We start from the raw sequence: 21,031 nt of genomic DNA, 5'->3' as shown, positions 1-21,031 counted from the left end.
CAGCCTGCGCTCAATCCACTGAGCTACGCCAGCCAGGGCTAGAAGCTGTTTTATAAGAGATGTATACACACTAAAATATTCAATTGGAACCAATGACTAGAAAGTACATGTACATAGTGAGAAAGAAAACTTCAAATGAAAAGACTAGAAACATATGTTTTTGAACTCCTGGTACATAATGTATGACTTCCAAAATTTGTCATAAAATTTTGTAACAGGAAGTAAACAACACACTAAAGCAATCATTAATATATACAGCCACCTCTATAAGTTATTACACTGACACTTTCCCCTATACGGAGGGTGCACACAAGATCTTCATCCTCAAATCTTCCACGTAATAACCGTATGTTCACAGTGACCTGCTAACCAGCACGACGAGGAAGGATTCACCAAAATGCACTCACATGGTGGCATCTACTTAATCACCCTTCGAACCACACAAGTTCCTAACGAAGCTGATAACAAAGATGATATCCTAGCCATAGCCAATCTCCCTCCCAAGGAACTATTTGTGGAGTCAGTGGGGATTCACTGCCTTATGGTGGAAATAGATAACCTATCTGTAATTCTACCAGCAGTGACAAGAATTCCACCACCTCAGAAATCTGGAGATCCCTTTAGAGTTTTTTCCCTATACATAGTGTTAAAGAAGGTGAACTAGCCACGGTAAGTTCTACGATTCATTAGCAAGGTGTTCCACATCATCACTGGAGGGAGATACAGTTCCACTCCACTTTCCCACTCCTCCCCCGCAGGCCTCGCAGCCTCCTCGAGGCTGCCGTTCCAGCACACGCGTCCAGACTGCTCGCTGCCTTTTGCAAAAGCAGCCAGCATTCTCCTCCCTTCCTCCAGAATGTCCTGAAATCCTAGCTCTTCCCCAGAATCTTCCTACAAAATTTCTCTTTCAATCTCTATGTTCAATCTTCCAGATAAGCTGACCATTAACACAAATGCATAATACTGGCATAAAATGAGAATATGAATTTATTTTTTCAAAAAGCATTTTTTCTTACAATTGTAATACAGCAATGCATGCCCTGCATCTATAAATCCACATTTATACAGAAGGCAATGTCCTACTGAGCAGAGTTCCAGCCCTTTAAAGGATTTTCCAGTGTAGGCACAGAAGTTAATACCCATGGGCGCGGCCTGGTACTAGCAAAGGTAAGTTCATGAAGGCACAAGGCTGTGTCTTCTTCTCTCCCTTGTCTCTCCAAGGGCCCAGAAGAGTGTGTTGCACACAGTAGGTACTCAATAAATACTTAGTGAAGGAATAACTCACAACTTTGGAGGTAAATGTGTAATTATTGGATTATAACTTTATAACACTTGGGACTGTGCTGCAGTGAGTAGAGACTCCCCCGGGACAGAGGCAGGTGGGAATGGATGTACTGCCACTGAAAGGCACTTTCAGCAGTGGCCGAGGAAGACCCTGACCTAAGTACCTGTAAGAAACAGCACTCACTTAACGGCCACAAGAAGCCTTGCACCTCAGCTCCCACCCCAGGTCCTATCCCCCAGGCCTCAGTCCCGCAGTGAAGCCCAACCTGGTGAACGTGTCTGCTCAGCAGCTAAAGGCTGCTAGCCAGACACACCGAAGTTTACACTAATTACCCACAAATACTTTAGAAATACTTTTGAATATTTACTCAACAATGCTAAAATTTCACACCAACAATGTTCTCCTGCTATTTCAGTACTGGGTAAGGTTTAAAACAGATCTGCCTCGTACCATGTTTAACTTCAGCGTGTAGGAATGATACTTCAAAGCGTATTTCAGCAATTGCCCACATACGCCCACCAGAACTTCACCAGAAACACATATCTGAAGAGAACATTAGTGTTTGAGGTGGAACCAAATGCAAAAGTGACTAGATCCTAGACTAGAATAACTTGAGGAAATCTCATTAGGATAGGCTCCCCTTCTTCCCCATTTAGGGAGTGCACCTTTCACAGAACCAGAGGGCCGGAAGCAATCTCAAGTCTTCTGGTCCAATTCCCAGATGTTTTAACAGGGCTACACCTAAACCATCCAAGATGCCTGTCAATCTGACTTTAAGGTTCTCAAAAGACAGAATCCTTAGCAACACCCTGCCTATTTCTACTTAAACTTTTGTTTATGACTTATGTATGTATGTATGTATGTACTTTTTAGAGAGAAGGAAAGGAGGGAGAAAGACAGGGAGAGAAACATCCATGTGTAGTTGCCTCTCGCGCACCGCCTACTGGGGGCCTGGCCCACAACCCAGGCACATGCCTGACCAGGAACAGTCCACTGAGCCACACCAGCCAGGGCTCTACTTAAATTTTAAGATTTAATTTTACTTCTGACTTCAGGAAAGACAAAAAATGTTATATTAAAGTAATCCTTCACATATCTGAAAACTTATAACGAAGGTATTTAGACTTGTTTGTCCTTTCCAGGGCATTACAAGGTTAGGTGCTGCTTTGATTCACCTGACTCTATAAATCATGGACTCGGTTTACACAGGCCACCAAAAGAAGCAGCAAACAGCAGACAACTCTTATTTTAGAAGCGTCCTTTAAAACCAACTATTTCTATTACAGCTATTTAGATAATCCTTAAAAAAAGTAGGAACTAAAAAATGATTATCTGTAAGAATGATTTCACAATGACTGTATTTGGCCAATGTATGCCTCAGTCATTACTAAGTTCTACAGTCTCTGGAGTGTGAAGCTTTTATAATATTCATAAAACTATAAAGCATTATGGGAAATTCCCAAGTATACAGGATGCCCAGAAGTAACCAAGAAATGAAAGATGTCCTTTCAGAATGTCTTTTTACTGCTGATCCCAGTGACTGAAACAATGACAGATACACAAGTCAAATATTTGTTGAGTACATGAATAGAAATAAAGGTTAACACTTAATTTTCATGCTTCCCATATTTTACATATTATGCTATGTTTAAGTTGCTAATTTAATATGCTAACAAGATCATTTTCATATATGCAAATAGAATAAAGGTTACTTAGTTTATTTACTTATATAAGTTAGTAAACTATGTATCTGTTGAACAAAATTTTTCATTCGTTTTCTTCAAACTACTACAAATCCTGATGGATCAAAGTACAACAAGAAAAATGAGCTTGATTTGCAGAATGGAAATATCTATAAAATAGGTAACAAAACCGTATCCAGAAATATCTAACCCATCAAACGCAGTATTTTCAAAATTGAGGAAGAAATATGCTTGGTCTGAGAAAGAAGGAGGAGGAGCCATTTCTTCCCACTTTGATATTTTTTTGTCAACTGGCAGATACTTAGTCCACCATTGCTATACGTATTTGTTTATAGGAGGGCACCTTAGTTTAAATTAAGGGGATGCGGCATGCAAAAATTTCATATTTAATTTCAAAGTGAATTTTTACCAACAGTTCACAGTTAAGTAATGATATGAAAACTGGGAGTCGTCTTCCCCCGAATTTTATGCTTCCTTATACAAGACAATACATTCTGTTCTTGAAATCTAACCTTAAATTGTTCTTCCAATTTTTCTCGAAGAGGGCTCAACTTTTCCAAGCTCTTACTCAGGTACACATGACCGTGGAATTTAATAAAGGCCTTGATGAAGTCAGAAACGCCCCATTTGGTTTTCACCTCATCCCGGCTGAAATGAAAGAAAAACTTCCATGAATCTTAAGCAGTAAAATGGCTACAGCCTCTTCAAGGAGGCTTCAGTTTGCACGAGCACATTGCTTGAGCACCTGGAAAGGATTCTGCATCTCACTGACTTTTCAACCGCAACACGCTCAGATTCAGCAGCCTGTACTGCTCTACTGGGGACGAACTGGTTGCTACTTGGGTGAAACTCAGTTGACAGCTACACACAAAGCTACTATTTATTACTGTTTACACATCGGGCACATACGAGAGAGGCACAGGGCACGGGCCATTGTTCCTCGTACGCGCAAATTTGAAGGTCAAAGACTACCAGGTTCCACAAAGTCCTCCTGGGAGAGTCAGCCCTACCTTTCCAGTGCTTTAGAAAGTGCTTTTTGTAGGTTCGTGGAGGCAGCTGGGAAAGGGAACTTCACAGCAATGCTTCTGCAGTAGTAGAAAATTGTGGTCAGATGGTCTCCCTTGGAAGAAGCTAAGATAGCCAACTGATTGTAAGGCTGACCTAGAGGAGAAAGTTAAGATTCTAAAGTAACTAACGATGCGCAAAGTCCTGTTATCAGAATACAGCTGATCAATTTGTACACCTTTAAATTAGTAAGGCGGAGTATTTTATAACCAGAATGTCATGACTACACCGTTACAAATGGGCATAACATAAAAACCCCATACTTCAGCAACGGTACACGAAATGTTTCAGTTTAGAAGCCACACACTTACAATGGAGAGCACTACAGTTCCACTACGACTTCAGAAAGGGCTAGGCAGTAAGTATTTTTCAGCTTTGTGGGCCAGAGTCTCTATTACAACTCCGGACGCTGCCGCTGTGGTGGGAGAGCAGCCAGACAACAAGGAACAACAGTGTGCTCACTGCTGCCCCTGCCTGAGACTCTTCCCAGGGGCTCCCTTTAGAATCTAGAGGGATTTCAACGTGGCTTAACAAGAATGGCTTATATCACCAAACATCCACTGTCATTTCTCTACTTCAAGAATCACTGCTAACGCTGATTTCGGGGGCCATCAGAAGAAAAAAGCACTACCTTTTAGGTAATAAGAGATATTTTTTTCTAGGACAGAAATGGTAATATTAAAGAGAAATTATTCTACAAGTAATTAAGGAAGCCAGAGTTGTTGAAACAATTTTAGATGACAATGGGGATATTCTACTATACTGCTTGAATGACAACAGTTATGCTATTTTAAAAATTTCATTTCCAGTTACACAGAACGTATAGGTAAAAGGAAAAATATGACGATTAATACCCACACTCATCAAACTTGAAAGATGAGCCTCCGGTTCCTTCCCACACTGCTGTAAAGAAAGCAGCGTGGCCGCCACCCACGAGCCGCCCGGGAGGCCCACTCACCGTTAGAGGGGACCAGCTGAGCTGCGTGCCGATAGTAGGACTCCGCCTGGCTGGTCTGGTTTCTGTATCGAGCTGAGGGAAGAAGAAAATTTAGTTTAAAAACAAGCAAACAAATCAAGCAACAACTAGGGCAGTATTTCCAAAACAGCTATAGTTTTAAATTCTAAAGATAACGAACATGAAAATTAATCTAAGAGAATTTAAGAGAGAAACTACTTTAAAACAAATTAACTATAGGATTATGTGTGCGGTGTCCATCCGGCCTTCCCTGCTCGGGACCTCCAGCGCGGAACCGATGCAGAAGCTTACCTAGCCCCCACTTCCAGGTCCTCCAGGGTCATGCATCACCAGCTCCCACTATGGACTATGCTGGTGACCTGGGGCCGGCCAACAAGGGGTGAGTTATATGGCACTTAAAAACAAAACAAAACAAAAAACACTATACAATATGATCTGCAAAGTATGTATTTCTTCAATATCTTATAAAGTGATTTTGAAAAATGTCTCATACCTACTCCAATAACTGTGTGTGTGCAAAGAACACATTGAAAGCAGACAACCCCGATTCACTCTTCCTTGAGGCTCCCCGCAGAACTGGGTGCTTACTCAGATGTGACCCTTCCCTGAGCCAGTGATCTATGACATCACGAAATCTAAAAGCTTTGAACTTAAAGCAGTAATGTTCTCCATTCCTTGTACTTTGAGGACAGCAAAACATAATCCTATAGTTAATTTGTTTTACAACCCTTTTAGGTCACCTTAAAGGAATGAACAGGAAATAAGTTACATCACATTCCTAGACGAGATATACAAAATGGAAATACAAATTTAACTGTAAAAAGGAAACAAAAATGAGTTTCTAATACACTGTAGGAAGGAAAGAAGGCAATCTAGCTTCAGAAGGAATACTTTGTAAACCATGCAATTCCAAAACTACAGACTTAATGGAGAAAATATTACAGCCCCACAGTGGAAAGTTTAACTTTGATTACATTTTTGCTGTTTATTATTTGCCTACATCTGAATAAATCTGAATAAAATTTAAATCTTAATACGAAAGTTACTTCCTTCTAGACCCTTTGCCAATCCCAGACACTGAGAAGATCTACGTTCCTTAAACTGTATTTCACGGTTCCCCCTCACGACGCTCTGCACTGTGTGTGCATGCTCAGTTCACAGAAAGATCAAGGTCCCTTCTAGGGCTGCACCAAAGAAAAGGGTGACCGTCTTACAAACTCCTTCACCCCAAAGGCTCACCAATGTCTCCGAGGTGAACGAGGCAGTGCTGGCAGATGTAGGAACAGGAGCTGGACTGTGGCTTCACGATGGCGCTGGTATGCGTCTGTTTATGGCTGATAATTCCCAGCTGGGAAGACTTCACACGGCATGGTAAATCAACATTGAACACTGTACACAGTTCTTGTAATAACTAAAAGGAAACACAGCAAGATTTAGTATCAAGTCAGAGCTGGTAAGGCAGAAGTGCTCTAGAGCAAAGCTTATATACTGTAACCTATGTACCTAGTATCACACACCACTGAGACCCGAGCAAAGACTTTTTACAGTAATCTTTCACATGATAATTAGTAAAATTCATTACAAACCATGTCTCTTGAATTCTTGAGTATTAGAGCGATCTGGAATGCACATCGAAAAGGAGCAGCAGCACTGCTTAAAAAGACTGCAGCCAAACTCCCAAGGAGTCTGCATGTGCCGCCCCCACTTTCTCGGTTCCTATTCACTCCTCAGCCCGCCAGCACCTGACTGCCACACAAACCCGTCCCAGCACCACCCCACTGAAAGGCCAGCGGACATCCGTCGGGGCCCGTCCTCCTGGACCGCTCTGCTGCGCTTGCACCTCACCAAGCATTCCTTTTCAGCCCCTTCATCCAAACGCTTTTCCCTTCCTGCCTTGTTCACCAAGGGCTGCATTCTTGACCCCCACACAGGTCTTTGCATCCTGCTCGCATTCATTCAGACATTTACCTACAAATATTATTCATTCAAATATCTGATTATTGTACTAGCCACCATGGTAAGCAAGAGATACAGACATGAATTAAAATCTGCGTCCTTAAAGAGCTCACAGCAAAATGAGCAAGACAGGTATGTAAAGTGCAGAGTGGAGGGCAGGGAAGGGGAGAAAGGGAGAGGAGAGGCACTACACATGACAGCTTAAGCCAACAGAATATTCTACATTTATAACAAACCTCATCCCCTGGATTCTTTGATCCATTTGTCTGACTTTATCATTTTGATAAACTAGTAGACATATAATAAGCTCTATTTTTTTTTTCAGAAGAGGATATGAAAGCAACAGCAATAGCAAATGATTTGACTAAGTTTACAAAATTAGAAATACCGTGATTCTATCATGACTCTTTGTAATGTGCAGAAATCCACAATACAAAATATGATATTCCAAAGACCCAACTCAGAAGGATTTCAAATGTCCCACTTTTCCCCTAAGATAAAAACCACCTACCTCCACAATTGAATATAAATTCTATGTGCCTTTATCACCAAGCATAGAAATTACGTACATCTTTACTTATAACTGTACATTTGTTAATGGGCAAGAAATTTGCTGACAAAACTGGGTAAACAAGTTAACGCCTGGAATGGCTGGCTAGAGTCAGGAAACAGAAAAGGCAGGAAGTACGAAAAAAAAAAAAAAAAAAGACAACAATGGAAAAAAAACCCAAACCCAAACCAGATGACAGTGGAGGTGTAGAGAAGAAACATGGCAGGATAAAGAATCAAGTTCAGCAGGTACTGGAAGGACAGACCGGAAAAGCAGGCAAAGCTGACCATCCACCAAGAAGAAAAAAAGAACGTTCACAAAGGGTAAATGAAACCTGGCTGGAACGCCAGTGGACGCCGTACGATACAAGTTTTGCCTGCATGCAGAAGCTGCAGGTGGAGATATAAGAAGCATTCCTGCTGGCCCAAGGATTCTGGGGACGCTAGCTGGTTTAGAGGCAGAAAAAAACACAGTTAAATTAAAAAGAGAAACAGCTGTTTCCTAAGTTGAACAAAACTATATTTGGCAATTATTCTGGGATAACGCTATTATTATACTACCTTACTGCTCCTTAGCTGTTTATTCTACGCTAAGAATGAAGAACTAATTATTTTCTTAAAGACTGCTGTTTTTTGATGTTAACCTACAGCAGAATGTTAGTTACATCTTCATTTTGACTGGGCATCTGGTTCTGGCTTGAGGCACCATGCTTCAAAATGGTTAACAAAATCACAGCTAAGAAGTCAAAACCACCTTCACAAAAATATGACAAAGGATAATCACAGGTTTGGAGAGTCACAGGTCTCTCCTCAATCCACACCACTCAGATCTCCACCCTCTCCATGCTACTGAAGTCACATTTTATCAAATCCAAGGTACCATAAATAATAAGAACTATTACTTTATATAACACTGAGGAAAGAAACTGCTGCCAATTAAATGGTGATTTACCTACTTTTATAAACTTATCCCTATTTCAGAGATTTTTAAAAATTTTATTTCTTTACTTTTAGAGGGGGAAGGGAGGGAAAGAGGGAAACATTCATCTGTGGTTGCCCTTGAGCACCCCCTACTGGGGACCTGGCCCGCAACCTAGGCACGTGCCCCAACCGGGAATCGAACTGGCAACCCTTTGGTTAACAGGCCAGGACTCAATCCACTAAGCCACACCAGCCAGGGCCCTATTTCAGAGATAGTAAAACAGGGAAAATCTTTAGAAATGAAGAAATATGGTACTGTTCATTTCACCAATGACTTCCACATCGTCGAATCTAATTGGTCACTTTTAACCTTCCTGTTTCACTTTGTAGCAGGGCTGATCACACCCTCTCCTCACAGAAAGGCTCTGTTCTTGGTTGCCAAGGCACCACTCTCTCTGATGTTCTCCTACTGAAATGGTGGCTCTTTTTGTGCTGTCCGTCCCCACCTAGTCCGGGACTTTAAATACTAAACACCAATGTCTAAATCAGGGTTCTTTATTGCACTCATAAAATTTACTCTGGCCTATCACTGAGTTTATCCAATTACCTCTGTGACATCTCCACTTAGATGCCAGGTAGGTATCTCCTCAGATTTAACATGGACAGAACTGCTTTCTCAGAAGTGTTCTCCATCTAAGTAAATGGTACAACCAGTCAACTCGCTGTTCAATCTGGTAACCCAAGTCATCTCGGATTCTTCCGCACGTCCAATCCAATTCACCAGCAAGGACATCAATTTCCTTCCACTGCCACAGTGACATCCTAAGCAGCTTCCATTCCTGACGCCCGCTAGTTCCCTCTCCGCACATCATTCAGGGTAATCTTTAAAAACGCAAACCTTCTCACATCACTCTTTTGACTGCACTCCTGTGGCTTGCAACTGCACTTAAGATGGAAATTCGAGGTGTGAAAGGGGTAAAAAAGGTGAAGGGAGCTTAAGAGATACAGATTTTCAGTTATTAAATAAATCATGGAGATGTACAGCACAGGGAATGTAATCAATAATACTGTAGTAACTATACAGTGAGGGAAGGTCGCTAGACTTGAGGTGATCACTTCTTAAGCTGCTCAATCACTGTGCTTCGCACCTGAAATTAATACAATATTGTATGCCAAGTATCAGTTAGCAAAAAAAAATTAAATTTCAGCCCTGGCTGGTGTGGCTCAGTGGACTGAGTGCTGGCCTGCAAACCCAAAGGTCACAGGTTCAATTCCCAGTCAGGCGCACGCCTGGGCTGCAGGCCAGTGTTTCTCTCCCTCCCTTCCACTCTCTCTAAAAATATATAAATAAAATCTTCAAAAAAATTAAATTTCAAAACTCATGTTAGACTATAAAGTTGTTCGATGATCTGGACGTGGTCCACTTCTTCAATCTGGTGGCCAACCTGCACTGCACGTAATCAGGGAAAATAAATGGGATGTCACTGCTGGCAACGTTGTTAGATGTTTGTCATCCAACCACGACAACGTAAAGGTGCAGCTACAAAGTCCTATGAATGCTGACAGGTGCAAGAAAGTCTACTGACACCCATTCTACAACCGTACAACTGTTGTAACTGCTCAACTGTTGCCTAAGAAATGAAGGTGAAAAAATTAATGATTACAAAAATTTCAAAAATAAATTTCAAAATTAGATCACCCACCTATTTTTCCCTTATAAAACAGTATTTTGAGACATTTGAATTTTATAAAATGTTTTTGCAAATATCATGCTCCTTCCACAAAAATGATGGTTCTTATTTTACTTCCTTGAGGATTTTATTTGATTTATCAACATCCAATTAAATACTTGGCAATGCATCATTACATGCCGTGTCATAAAGGTTAAGAATCCTTTTCAGGAGAACAGACCAATGGTACGACGGCCTTCATACAACGTGCTGCGGAAGGTGGATGCCTCCCCGCTCCCTCCACTGAGTCCAGCTGCCCCGAGTCCCGGCCGCTCCCCTACTTCGCTTACGCTCACAGTTCTAGTTTCTAATGAGTGGGGGAAAGAGAATTTGATCGGAAACGAGACTGGAGTTTTAAAACTGGACTACGTTTCAAAAACCTAAAAGTAACCAGAATGTACAGAATCTGTCCAGGGTGTTAGGACAGGAACCTGGACTTCAGAAAAGCAGAGCTGAGAGTGGTGATGGGGCAGCGGGGACGGGGGGCAGACACCACCTTCATCAATATCCCACCGAGCTGAGGTTACTCCAAATACAGGGTCGAGCCGCACACATAGTAACGCAGCACTCTGAGAACGGCCAACAGTGCTTTCAGAGCAACATCCTCAAACCTTTACCTTGTCATTTTTAGATGAACATTTACATACAGATATTTTATTAATGAAATTATAAATGCTATTACAAATGGATAAAATCAAGTTTTTAAAGGGTTCTGCTTACAGTAAAGAAAATTCATTGTTCACAAAGAAGATTTATTTATTCTTTTGCGTTCCCTGGATTTAGAAGTTATATTAGAATGTAACTAAGGATGAGGAAAGTCTCTAAGGAAAATGAGTAATAACTTAGTGAAAGTGAAGGAAAGCTACTCCATTTTTCAGGTAGTTTAATAGCATTTGAAGCTCTAAATCCTACTGCATACATAAAACTGTGAAAACTCCCTCGATAACACCAACTCTGACAAGTCCTTACCTGGCACCACACAGCAGCTACTTTCACAATGACTACACCTGCTAGAAATTCACATCTGCTCCGATACCACTTGTAACTGACCACTTCCACTGATTCACTAAGGCACTGCTTTCATCGCCCTTTTTCTGTTTACACAATTATACCTCCAACCACTAAGCTGAAACATCAGCCTGTTTAAGAGCAGAGTCTTTGTTTAAAGGTCTTATGGTAAACAATTTGGAACATTTTTATTCGTTTGTTTTATTCGTTTGATTCGTTTTATTCACAGGTGACCCACTCCTGGATGGCCCCCACAGTGGTTACAAAAAGTGTGGATATGATCAACAAGATGTGTTCAAAGAGAACATTCACCGCTAATTCTAGGAAAAGTGGTATGCAATGTAGAACTCACCTGAGTGTAGAAGCCACTAGCTGCCTCTAGGAACAGAGAAAGATTGGCTTGAACTTCACTCCGATTCGGGTTTGCTCGATTCTTTGCCTGGCCTTGTAGTGTTGTGATCTGATTCTTAAAGGCATGATTCCAGCTGAAAACAAAATGTAATTCTATTTGTATAGCAGTGACTCACTGGGCAGACACTGGTCCCCCTGAGAACAAGAAAGAACTGTTTGTTATAATTATAACACACTAGATAGTAAACCTGCATTCAAGTTATTCACTTATTTAAATAACTTTAGGCTCCCCTTTGAACAAGACTAGACAGGCAGCAGAATCCAACTGATCTTAGTGAACACTTACCAAATATCTGAATAACCAGACTGTGGCTTCGGCTACTAATCTTTCAGAGCTACTAAAGTTAGAGCCTATTTGAAAATCCCAGTACAACATCAGAACTACAGTGGTGAGGCCAAAGTAAAAATAAGCTATTAACAAATCTGCAAACATTGTGCCAAAATATAATTGAGTATATACCCTAACAAGTGACGTGTATGGAGGGGAAAAGTTTTGTATTAAGCTATATCCCTTATTTCCCTAAAAATCTATTTTCCATAGTTCTATTTCTGTGTAAATAGTTCATTTCTCTTTTTCTTTAGAGCTTAAAAGTAAGTTCATTTTCTGACATTTCAATTTTGACTATTTAAAATAAGAAACAGCACTATGTGAAAACCAAAATCTTGTCATAAAATGCCTTTCACTAATCAAGTTGTTTAGAGAATGATTTTAAATTCAGGTATGGTAAGAACAGCCACCTCCTAACTGGAAATCACAGGGGGAAACGGAACTAGGGTGAAGGGAGGGTATTGCTGCTTGATTCAAGGAAGCGAACACAGATAAAGGGTTTACAACCTACCTGGAAAATAGCTAATTCTTTATCAAAGTCAACTTCTAAGGCTCTAGAGCACTTGGGTTTTTAACCAGTTATGAGGTCAATCACTGTCTCAGAATTTCTGGTGACATCTTATCCTTCATCTAAAATCACAGATGTGGATTTTGGGTGGGTTGTGAGTAAGCACTGTTACTAGATCTAATAATACAAAGTAATCCAAGAAAAGTGTGGAAGACAGGGAAAATGAATCTTCACTACAACTTGGGGTAATAGGCAGCACTAAACAGTATGTTCTTAACTGATGTTTAATTTTTCATCAGGTTAATGTCTTTGTTTCATGGTTTCAATTTAAAGGCAAGACCTTCCACAAAAGACATTTATTTACTCACTTGGGAATCGGGTCATCTCCCATTTTACCCCTCCCAGAATGATTGGAATAGCCTAAATATACAAAATCTTTCTTTAGTCTTATTAGGGGGAAAAAAAGACACACCTATTTATTTTATGATATGCCCTTAAGACAATAGTCAACTCTGACCATTTCTCTTGCCACCTAACACTGCATGTAGAAATAATACCAATGATCAAATCTTTGGTTCAAAAAAATCCCCCACAAGTATTATAATTTATTTATTTTTTTATTTTATTTTCACTGAAGACGCTTACTCTGAGAGAGGTTGAAAAGAAACAACCAAATCGTTTTTTTTCTGTCCTAAAGTCTTGTTGAGATTCTTGATCTTAACAGGGACATCCCACATGATGGTACTTACAGGTCCTGTTCTACTTTCTTGTCTAAAGCATATTCCAAGTCAGTAACTAGCATTTTCTGGTACAGGTCCTGCAGAGCCTGCCTGGATGTCCAGACCTCAGCTGGGCCCAGCTTGGAATCTGAGGAACAGAACAAACACAGAAGAGCGGATACAGTATTGAGTCCACCACAGCACAGCAAGGATTCCTTCCCTCGCCGTTCCCCAAAGCCAAACCTGCTGTAAGGACACACCGTAAACTGCTGGAGAAGTTTTATATTACTGCATTTCAAGTGACTTTCACACCTTTTGGGTAAGACTAAATCTGTGTGCTGCCGTATTTGTCTTTTAGCTTTAAAATAATACCATAAAATAAAAAAGGCTAAAACAACGGTTTACCCTTTCCTTTAGGTGTGGATTTCGAAGCACTCGTATCACAGGAAGCCACACGCCTCCCACCGGTCAGTCACCCTGGGAAATGATGGACAGCCAGCTCGGTCCGCTGGCTCTCACAACTACACCTCTCTGACCAGAGCAGCATTTTCTCGTTTTATTTGGAATCATTCTCCCAGTCGTCCTCACAGAATCCTTGTGTGGGCTCCTAATCCAGCAGCCGTCTGGCTTTCTGCTGTTACTCCTACTCCGTATATGTTTGTCGATCACATAAGGCCAGGACAGTGAGCATTATTTTAACGACTGGTGGACTGCCTGCCAAGACACTTTTGTGAGCAGTCCATACTCGGTATTTAATGTAAATGAGGGCTGGGAGCAGACAGTGATTAAACTGCTCCAGAGGCCAGATGAGAGACTGGGTGCGAGATGAAATCAGAAAGTCAGGCAATCACCACACATAATACGGAACTGAGGCCGCGCTGCCTGCCAGAGTCCTATAAGGCACATTAGCCTTTCCGATAAGTAGGCTTATGAGTGCAATAACTGACAGTGAGCTACCTCAATAGAAGACCTTAATAACAGACTTTTCAATACGTATTTCCAACTGCTTGGTTAGGCTGTCTGGTTGCATTTAGCATTTTGCTGCTGTGCAATGACATAATTTTCACTCTTCTTTAGGTCTGCTGTATCTATTGCCACCATAATCCTATTCTGCAAAAAGAATCTTCTGGATGAGTTAATCATCACAAAAACTTAATCCTTTGCTGGCTACTAAAAAAGTGGGGGGAGGGGTTAATTATCAGCTTAATAATTAGGGGTCCTTTATTAAGTTTCTGATGATTAAATAAATTTTATACATTTATTCGACTGCTTCAATTCTTGATGGTAGGGAAAGGATGGTAAGGGATCATTAAATCTGATCTATCAGAAAGACTATTATTTAAATGAGTACACTTACTATCTTAGTTAATGTTTCTAGGCATTCAAACATCCCCTATGAAAGTCAAACCCTTAGCATACTCACTGAAGGTGTTTAATACTTAAGATTATGCTCATAATGCCAATACAAGTGCACAATAACAGTGGCTCAGAGCTGAAACTGACATCCCCAGTCTGGAAAATGACAACAATTATGTTAATAATGAGAAGAACTGAGATGCTATACTAAGTAAGCCTATAACAACTGTTTTTGAGCTTGTGGAGGGAGGGGCTTTTTTCCTTGAACAAGATGACAATGAAATTACCTAACTTCCTACAGAACATTAGCCTACAAGTGTAGAGGTTGAGAACAAAACATCAACAGTTCATTTCCTCTTGACTGTAAATTTTTGCGGATATGCTGATTATCACAACAGTGTGACGCTTCTTGGTGAATTTCACTGCACAACTAAATTCCTCAAAATCAGAATGAGAGCCATTATCACATATCACTTTTACATTTTCAGACAGCACATGTGATTATAGAAAGCATACTCATCACTAGAGTTATTGACACATATTTCCTAACTGGGGGGTTAAAATCATCTGCTCCATTCAGTGACTAAATCCAGTTATTCTTTCAAAAACACCTTGGCTGTGTCCAAAACAAGAAAGATAAGGGAACCCCCAAAAAGAAAGAATGTGGTAAGGCTGCTCAATCTACTTCAAAAATTTTCAGTTTTCCTGCAAATATTTTTTTCTGAAGGTTTACTTATTATTCAAATTTGGGTAATTATAAATAAGAAGATATAAACCTAACACCAAAGGATATTTGTGAATTTTTTCTGTATGCCTGTAATAATTGATACATAGTTCATAAAAATTAAATGATTATATGCATTAAATTAGGCAATATTCAATCCCAGGTAGTATAACTTATATAAAATTCCTGACAGGTCATCTAAGTAAGACTAAAAAACATAGAACAATAAATATTTAAAGCAAATTATAAGAGGAAATAGTAAGTTATTATCCTTTTGGCAACTAGTATGGTACCACAAGTCATACAGCAAAGATGCCCTTCTCTTAACTTCATGGCACAAAGTTAGCTGTGAAAAACAACGGAGCAGCCAGTACCTGTCATGTCAGCCTTCAGGACTTCTGCCTGCCTGAAACGGGAAGAAGGAGAAGAGGAGTCAGTCAGGTGAGCCCAGCATGAATGATGCCCCGTGAGTGCATCCGGTGCGGCGGGGCTGCACAGTGGCCCCATCTGTGGCAGGACAGACAGTGTTCCCTCTCTCTCACGCAGGGTGGCTGCAGGTCCTGGCAGACTGACGCATGACTTAGGCGTTTACAGGTCATCATAAACTCTTCCACTAAGTGAAGTTAACTTTCTTGCTGTTTGCCTCCAAATCTGATATATTTAAGATAACATTAAATGGCAGTCATAAATAAAAACTTCCCCTCATTGCAGCCAAGAAACCCTATGTTTCTCAATTCACCAGCCACTCTATTCCAAACCTCCATCCTCCTCAAGCTGCCGGGTTCTGCCCCGTTTCTCAGCCTCGACCCCTTTCGGCAGAGGACGCCCCTGTGCGGCAGGAAGAACAGCGCCCGTTCTGAGCCCTCCGCTCACAGAGCCCTCCTCTCCCTTCCCGTCAGAAGGCCGCTGGGCTGGGCTTCTGGTCTGCTGGTGCCACTCCAGTGTGCTCCTCCCGGCCTTGCCTGAGGCTGCCCCCAGCCCTCTATCAAAAACTGTGAAACTTCTCCCTACTGAAGACTTCCTTCTCCTAAGAACTGAAGCATGTACAATTAGTCTCTCACGGATTTTAGAACTTTCTCCCCATATTCTTCTCTAAGCTACTGCTTTTTCTCTCTCTCCCAAATTCTTCGAGAATGGCCTGGATTCAAGAGGCCCAAACTGAGCCCATGACCTACCCCCACCCCGCCCCTGGTTCTCTGCCTAGCGGGTTTTGCCCAGCAGACGGAGCACAGCGTTCCAGCTGTGAGAGACAGAAGCGGGAAGTCGCCCATGACAACAGTCTCCCAGTCTCTGGTAATCTATCAACTCCAGACAGTCTGACCCACTGACTGCAGCCGCGCTGGTCTCCCGCTCCCCTGCTGCCCAACCACTCTGGTCGGGTACAGCCGCCCCTGCCTGTGCTGCAAAGGCAGTCAACTGTGTCCTCCCCTGCACTCAGCTCTCCCCACAGCTGGGGGGGGGGGGGTCCTTCCACAAATGCACAGCTATGCACATCTGATGTTACCAATCACCCATTTACACACTTTAAAGACTTCCCACTGCTTTTAGGTTAAACAACAAAACTCGGCCCGGACAGGTGTGGCTCAGTGAAGCCAAAGGTTAGACCTGAGTCACAGCACAGGCCTGGGCTATGGGCCAGGTGGCTGGCTGGGGGCATGCGAGAGAGGCAACTGACTGACAGATGTGTCTCTCCGTCTCTTTCTCCCTCCCTTCTCCTCTCTCTAAAAATAAATAAATAGAATCTTTAAAAAAATTCTTCACTGAAGTGTCCTACAACTTTCTCTACACTCCAATGAGAGTCTCCGCCCTCTACCTCTGCCATTTTTCCCCCTTCCTGCCCTCCTCTCCGCGCTCCGGCCCCTGGCCTGGCGTTTCTCCCGCGTGCTCTGCTCCGCTCCCCTCCCCTCCCCTCCCGCTCCCAGGGCCTTCGGGAGGGAGGAGTCCCTCTGACCGGGCACCCCCTCCTTTGTCTGGTTTATCACTACTCATTCTTGGCCTTGGTCAGAGCCGGAACTTCCTCAGAAAGCCTTACTTGAGCCCTACAGAGATGACACTCCAGCTTCAGGCTCTCAAAGCTCCAGTATTCGTTTCTTCATACCACATATCAGATTTTAAGAATGCTCACAATCACAACCCCTATGCCTGCTAAGCACAGCTGCCTAGCACACAGTGGGCAATCAATATTTAAGTGAAGAAAGGAAAGAAATTAAGTATATAAACTCAAGAGATTTCCATTTTGTAAAACAAAATTTGACATAAAAGAGAATATTTAGAGATTCTAAAATTTTTATTGTAAATGTTGTTTTACATAATTACTAAGTACTTAATATCAGTTGTGAATTTTAGTTTCATCAAAAAGTAAATAACATAAACCTTTTCATTTTCTTAGCCTTTAAAAAGATAGATTTTTTTAAAGATTTTATTTATTTATTTTTAGAGAGGGAAGGGAGGGAGAAAGAGAGAGAGAGAGAAACATCAATGTGCGGTTGCTGGGGGGCTGGGGGCCGTGGCCTGCAACCCAGGCATGTGCCCTGACTGGGAATCAAACCTGCGACACTTTGGTTCACAGCCCGAGCTCAATCCACTGAGCTACGCCAGCCAGGGCAAAAAGATATTTTTTAAAAATTAAGTGTCGCAGGTTCGATTCCCAGTCAGGGTACAGGCCTGGGTTGCAGGCCATGACCCCCAGCAACCGCACATTGATGTTTCTCTTTCTCCCTCCCTTCCCTCTCTAAAACTAAATAAATAAAATCTTTAAAAAAAATTAAGTTTTTAAACAATGGATCACAATAGAGTGCTGCAGAGTTAACCACAAACCACACGGGGACAATCAGTATGAGAGAATACTGAATAAACGGCTGCACACTCAGGTCTAAAATATAACATCACATTGAATTCCATTATCCACACAGCCCAGCCTCACTGTTTGCTTTGAGTGTTAAACTTCTGCCATTAATAAGTTTTTTCACAAGGTCGTTGGCTCATGCCCTAACACGTAAGGTCAGACAACTTAAAAGAATACCCCATACCCTCGCCTACTGATGTCACAACGGCCTCCCCCCCCCCGCCCCCCCGGCTCAAGTCCTACAGGAGTGCTAATTTATGAGCTTTATACCAAAAAAGCCAGTGCTAACCGTGCATCTTTACTGGGTTCAATAACCTTTCATTTTGTCCCTGAAGAGGATGAAGTGGTTTACTATGTTTCCATATTTTAGCCAAAAGCTCATACATATACAAGATATTTTATTCTTAGGGTCATGTGCCTAAAGGTTGTTTCCTCATTCCAAATAAGATTTGCTTGTAAAGATGAACAGTATCATTTCAGTATGCTCACAACTTCCAGCCAAAGGAAGGTTATACTGAGTGCATATAACAAGAATTATTTACAAATAATCTGCTGCTCTTATAGGCTGTCAGTAAAAGGAGAACTGTAATCTAACAGAGTCTGGGCCAGGCTTCCATGGACAAATAGAAATCAAAATGTTACACTATATTCTTATATATTAAATCTGTCCAAGAAAAACTGTGAAAGTAAAAATTCAAGCACTAATTAAAGTATAAAAATGCTATAACACTCTATGACATAAATAAAGCATTCTGAAATTCCAGGAGTTCTGATTCCTCAGTTGACCAAGGGTAAAGGTGCCCATTTCTGTGCAGAGTTCCTTACTAGGTTCTGAAAGAGACACATGTTAACGACTAAAACAATCTTGCTAAATTGAAATGATAAAAAAAGAAAGCTAAACAGAAAATATAACAACCACCCTGAGAGACAGCTACTATTAATTCCCATTCTATAAACAAGGAAATTGAAGCTCTGAAATGTAAAATAATTTGTCCATAGTCACAAAGCAATTAGGTACAATTAAGTACAAATCTAGTTCCTTTTGACACCAAAGTCCAAGTTACCATATTTGCTGTGTATAATGCGCTCCCATGCATAATGTACACCCATTTTTAGAATTACCTGTGTATAATGCACATCCTTATTTTTCCCTCAAAAATTGGGCAAAAGTGCACGTTATACATGGCAAAATACAGTGCTTCTATTTCTTCCAAATTAAGAGTAAAAAAAATTCTATAACATAAAAAGCTGACACAGTCTTACCTGGGTTCAGTTTTGTGCCATCAACTAAATACTAATATTTAAGTCAACTATCCTAGATGAAATCATCTGTTCATATTAGGAAATAAATATCTGAGTTTTTATCAGGAAGACTACAAGTAAAATTCATATTCCAGTGCAATGGTCAGCTTTGGGTGAAATTCCCCCCTTCACCCTGAATCTGTGTTTTGCAAATAAATTTTCCTGGAACACAGCTGTGCCCGTTCATTCACGTACTGTCCACGGCTGCTCTCCGCTACAAGGGCAGAACTGAGCAGTTAAACGGAGACCACATGGCCCACCACGCCTGAAACATTTACTATCTCGCCCTTTGCAGAAAATCTTTGCCTGTCCTGCTCTAGGGAGTACTTGACTTAAAAAACAAAAAAGAAAGAGAGAGAAGTAAGATATCTGTAGGTTCCCCCAAAGCACAGCTTTCCCATATGAAGAACCAACCATCAGTAATAGTTCCCTCAGAGTAAGTCAGTCTATTCTCACTAGTTAACACCGCAGGCCTCTCACAGAGAGAACTGTTCAGGAACAGCCGCCCGTGAGTGGAGGGTCAGCACTTCCAGGCCATGTCATGTTTTTGATGAATTTAACCTTCAAACTGTTTAAAGCATCATTAGGTATACATACTATTAGCCACTAATTCCTCCTTTTCCCCTGCATACCGGCCCACTTGGACCGGTGAGAAAGTGGGGTAAAGTAAGAACTGTTATGTCATTAGAAGGGGAAAGAAAGCCTACCCCACACCTACACTATTATGCTTTATTTTTTTTACAGTGTGTAATACACAGGAAATCAAAGCAAGAGAGATGTGATCTACCAACTTTCATAAAGATCAGCACAAAATTGGTTATTTGATTGTATTTTATTTTATAAGGAAAAAATACTACAATTGACCTACTGGTTTTGTTAACAGTCAATTTGTTTTTATAGTGTATACAGTTTATATGGTTTTTACAATTCAGAGCCTACAGCCAATGCTTATTATATAAAAAGGTAAGAGTTTTTAAATGGTGTTTCTTGGTAGAAGCCGTGGCAACATGAGTTCCTTTATATTCTTACTTTAAGCTAAAGGAATCAATAGAGAATGAATGAACCAAGAATAAAAATAGCACTGCTGAATAGTTACAAAAATACAAAGCTTCCAAAATACTAAATATATTGTCTCAATTCGTAACAATAAGAGAAACTAAACATTTATATCAAGCCATAAAGAGAAGTTATTAAAAGCTGAATAAAATCTGAAACATTCCGTAATAATCAAATATGCTGAAAGCTAACAATATACAACAATACTCTTGGAGAGTAGAGGGTCAAGGTTTATAAATACACAATGCACTCTAATGCAACAGGTAGGCAGGTACTAAAAATAGCTAATGCTATACAGCCCTTACTATCACCAGACACTGCTCTATGGGCTTTACAGGAAGTAATCATTTAATCCACACCGAACTATTACTGCCCCATGTTATAGCTAAAGAAGCACAAGGAGAGACAGTTGTCATGGGAGACTTCCAAGTGTCTGTGTCTCACAACTGGAAAGCTGTGCTATGTCTGCTCAGGTAAATAACTTGTCCAAGGTCATCAAGTTAGTATGTGATAGAGGTGGCATTTGAACCCAATCAGTTCAGTTCCAAAGGCAAACTCCTAACCATTATGTCACAGTCCCTCTCTCAGA

At 41.0% G+C, this 21,031-nt stretch overlaps 1 protein-coding gene across 4 annotated transcripts in view; it reads right to left on the bottom strand.

The window, feature by feature from the left end:
- Positions 1-21,031, bottom strand: part of SMG7 (SMG7 nonsense mediated mRNA decay factor) — a 66,389-nt gene that overhangs the window by 19,859 nt on the left and 25,499 nt on the right. For all 4 annotated transcript variants that reach the window (XM_045838413.1, XM_045838415.1, XM_045838414.1 and 1 more), the window contains exons 2-8: positions 15,614-15,645; positions 13,190-13,307; positions 11,546-11,678; positions 6,269-6,440; positions 5,012-5,083; positions 3,999-4,149; positions 3,501-3,636 (exon numbers count right to left, since the gene is read on the bottom strand). In XM_045838413.1, coding sequence (XP_045694369.1) covers positions 3,501-3,636; positions 3,999-4,149; positions 5,012-5,083; positions 6,269-6,440; positions 11,546-11,678; positions 13,190-13,307; positions 15,614-15,645 — 814 coding nt within the window. The remainder of the gene's footprint in view (positions 1-3,500; positions 3,637-3,998; positions 4,150-5,011; positions 5,084-6,268; positions 6,441-11,545; positions 11,679-13,189; positions 13,308-15,613; positions 15,646-21,031) is intronic.

This window comes from Phyllostomus hastatus, unplaced genomic scaffold (assembly GCF_019186645.2).
Source record: "Phyllostomus hastatus isolate PE091 unplaced genomic scaffold, TTU_PhHast_1.1 phas_contig_283, whole genome shotgun sequence".
NCBI classification, from domain to species: domain Eukaryota; kingdom Metazoa; phylum Chordata; class Mammalia; order Chiroptera; family Phyllostomidae; genus Phyllostomus; species Phyllostomus hastatus.
Note: the sequence above shows the minus strand (reverse complement) of the source record. Positions and strands in the feature narration are given on the sequence as shown.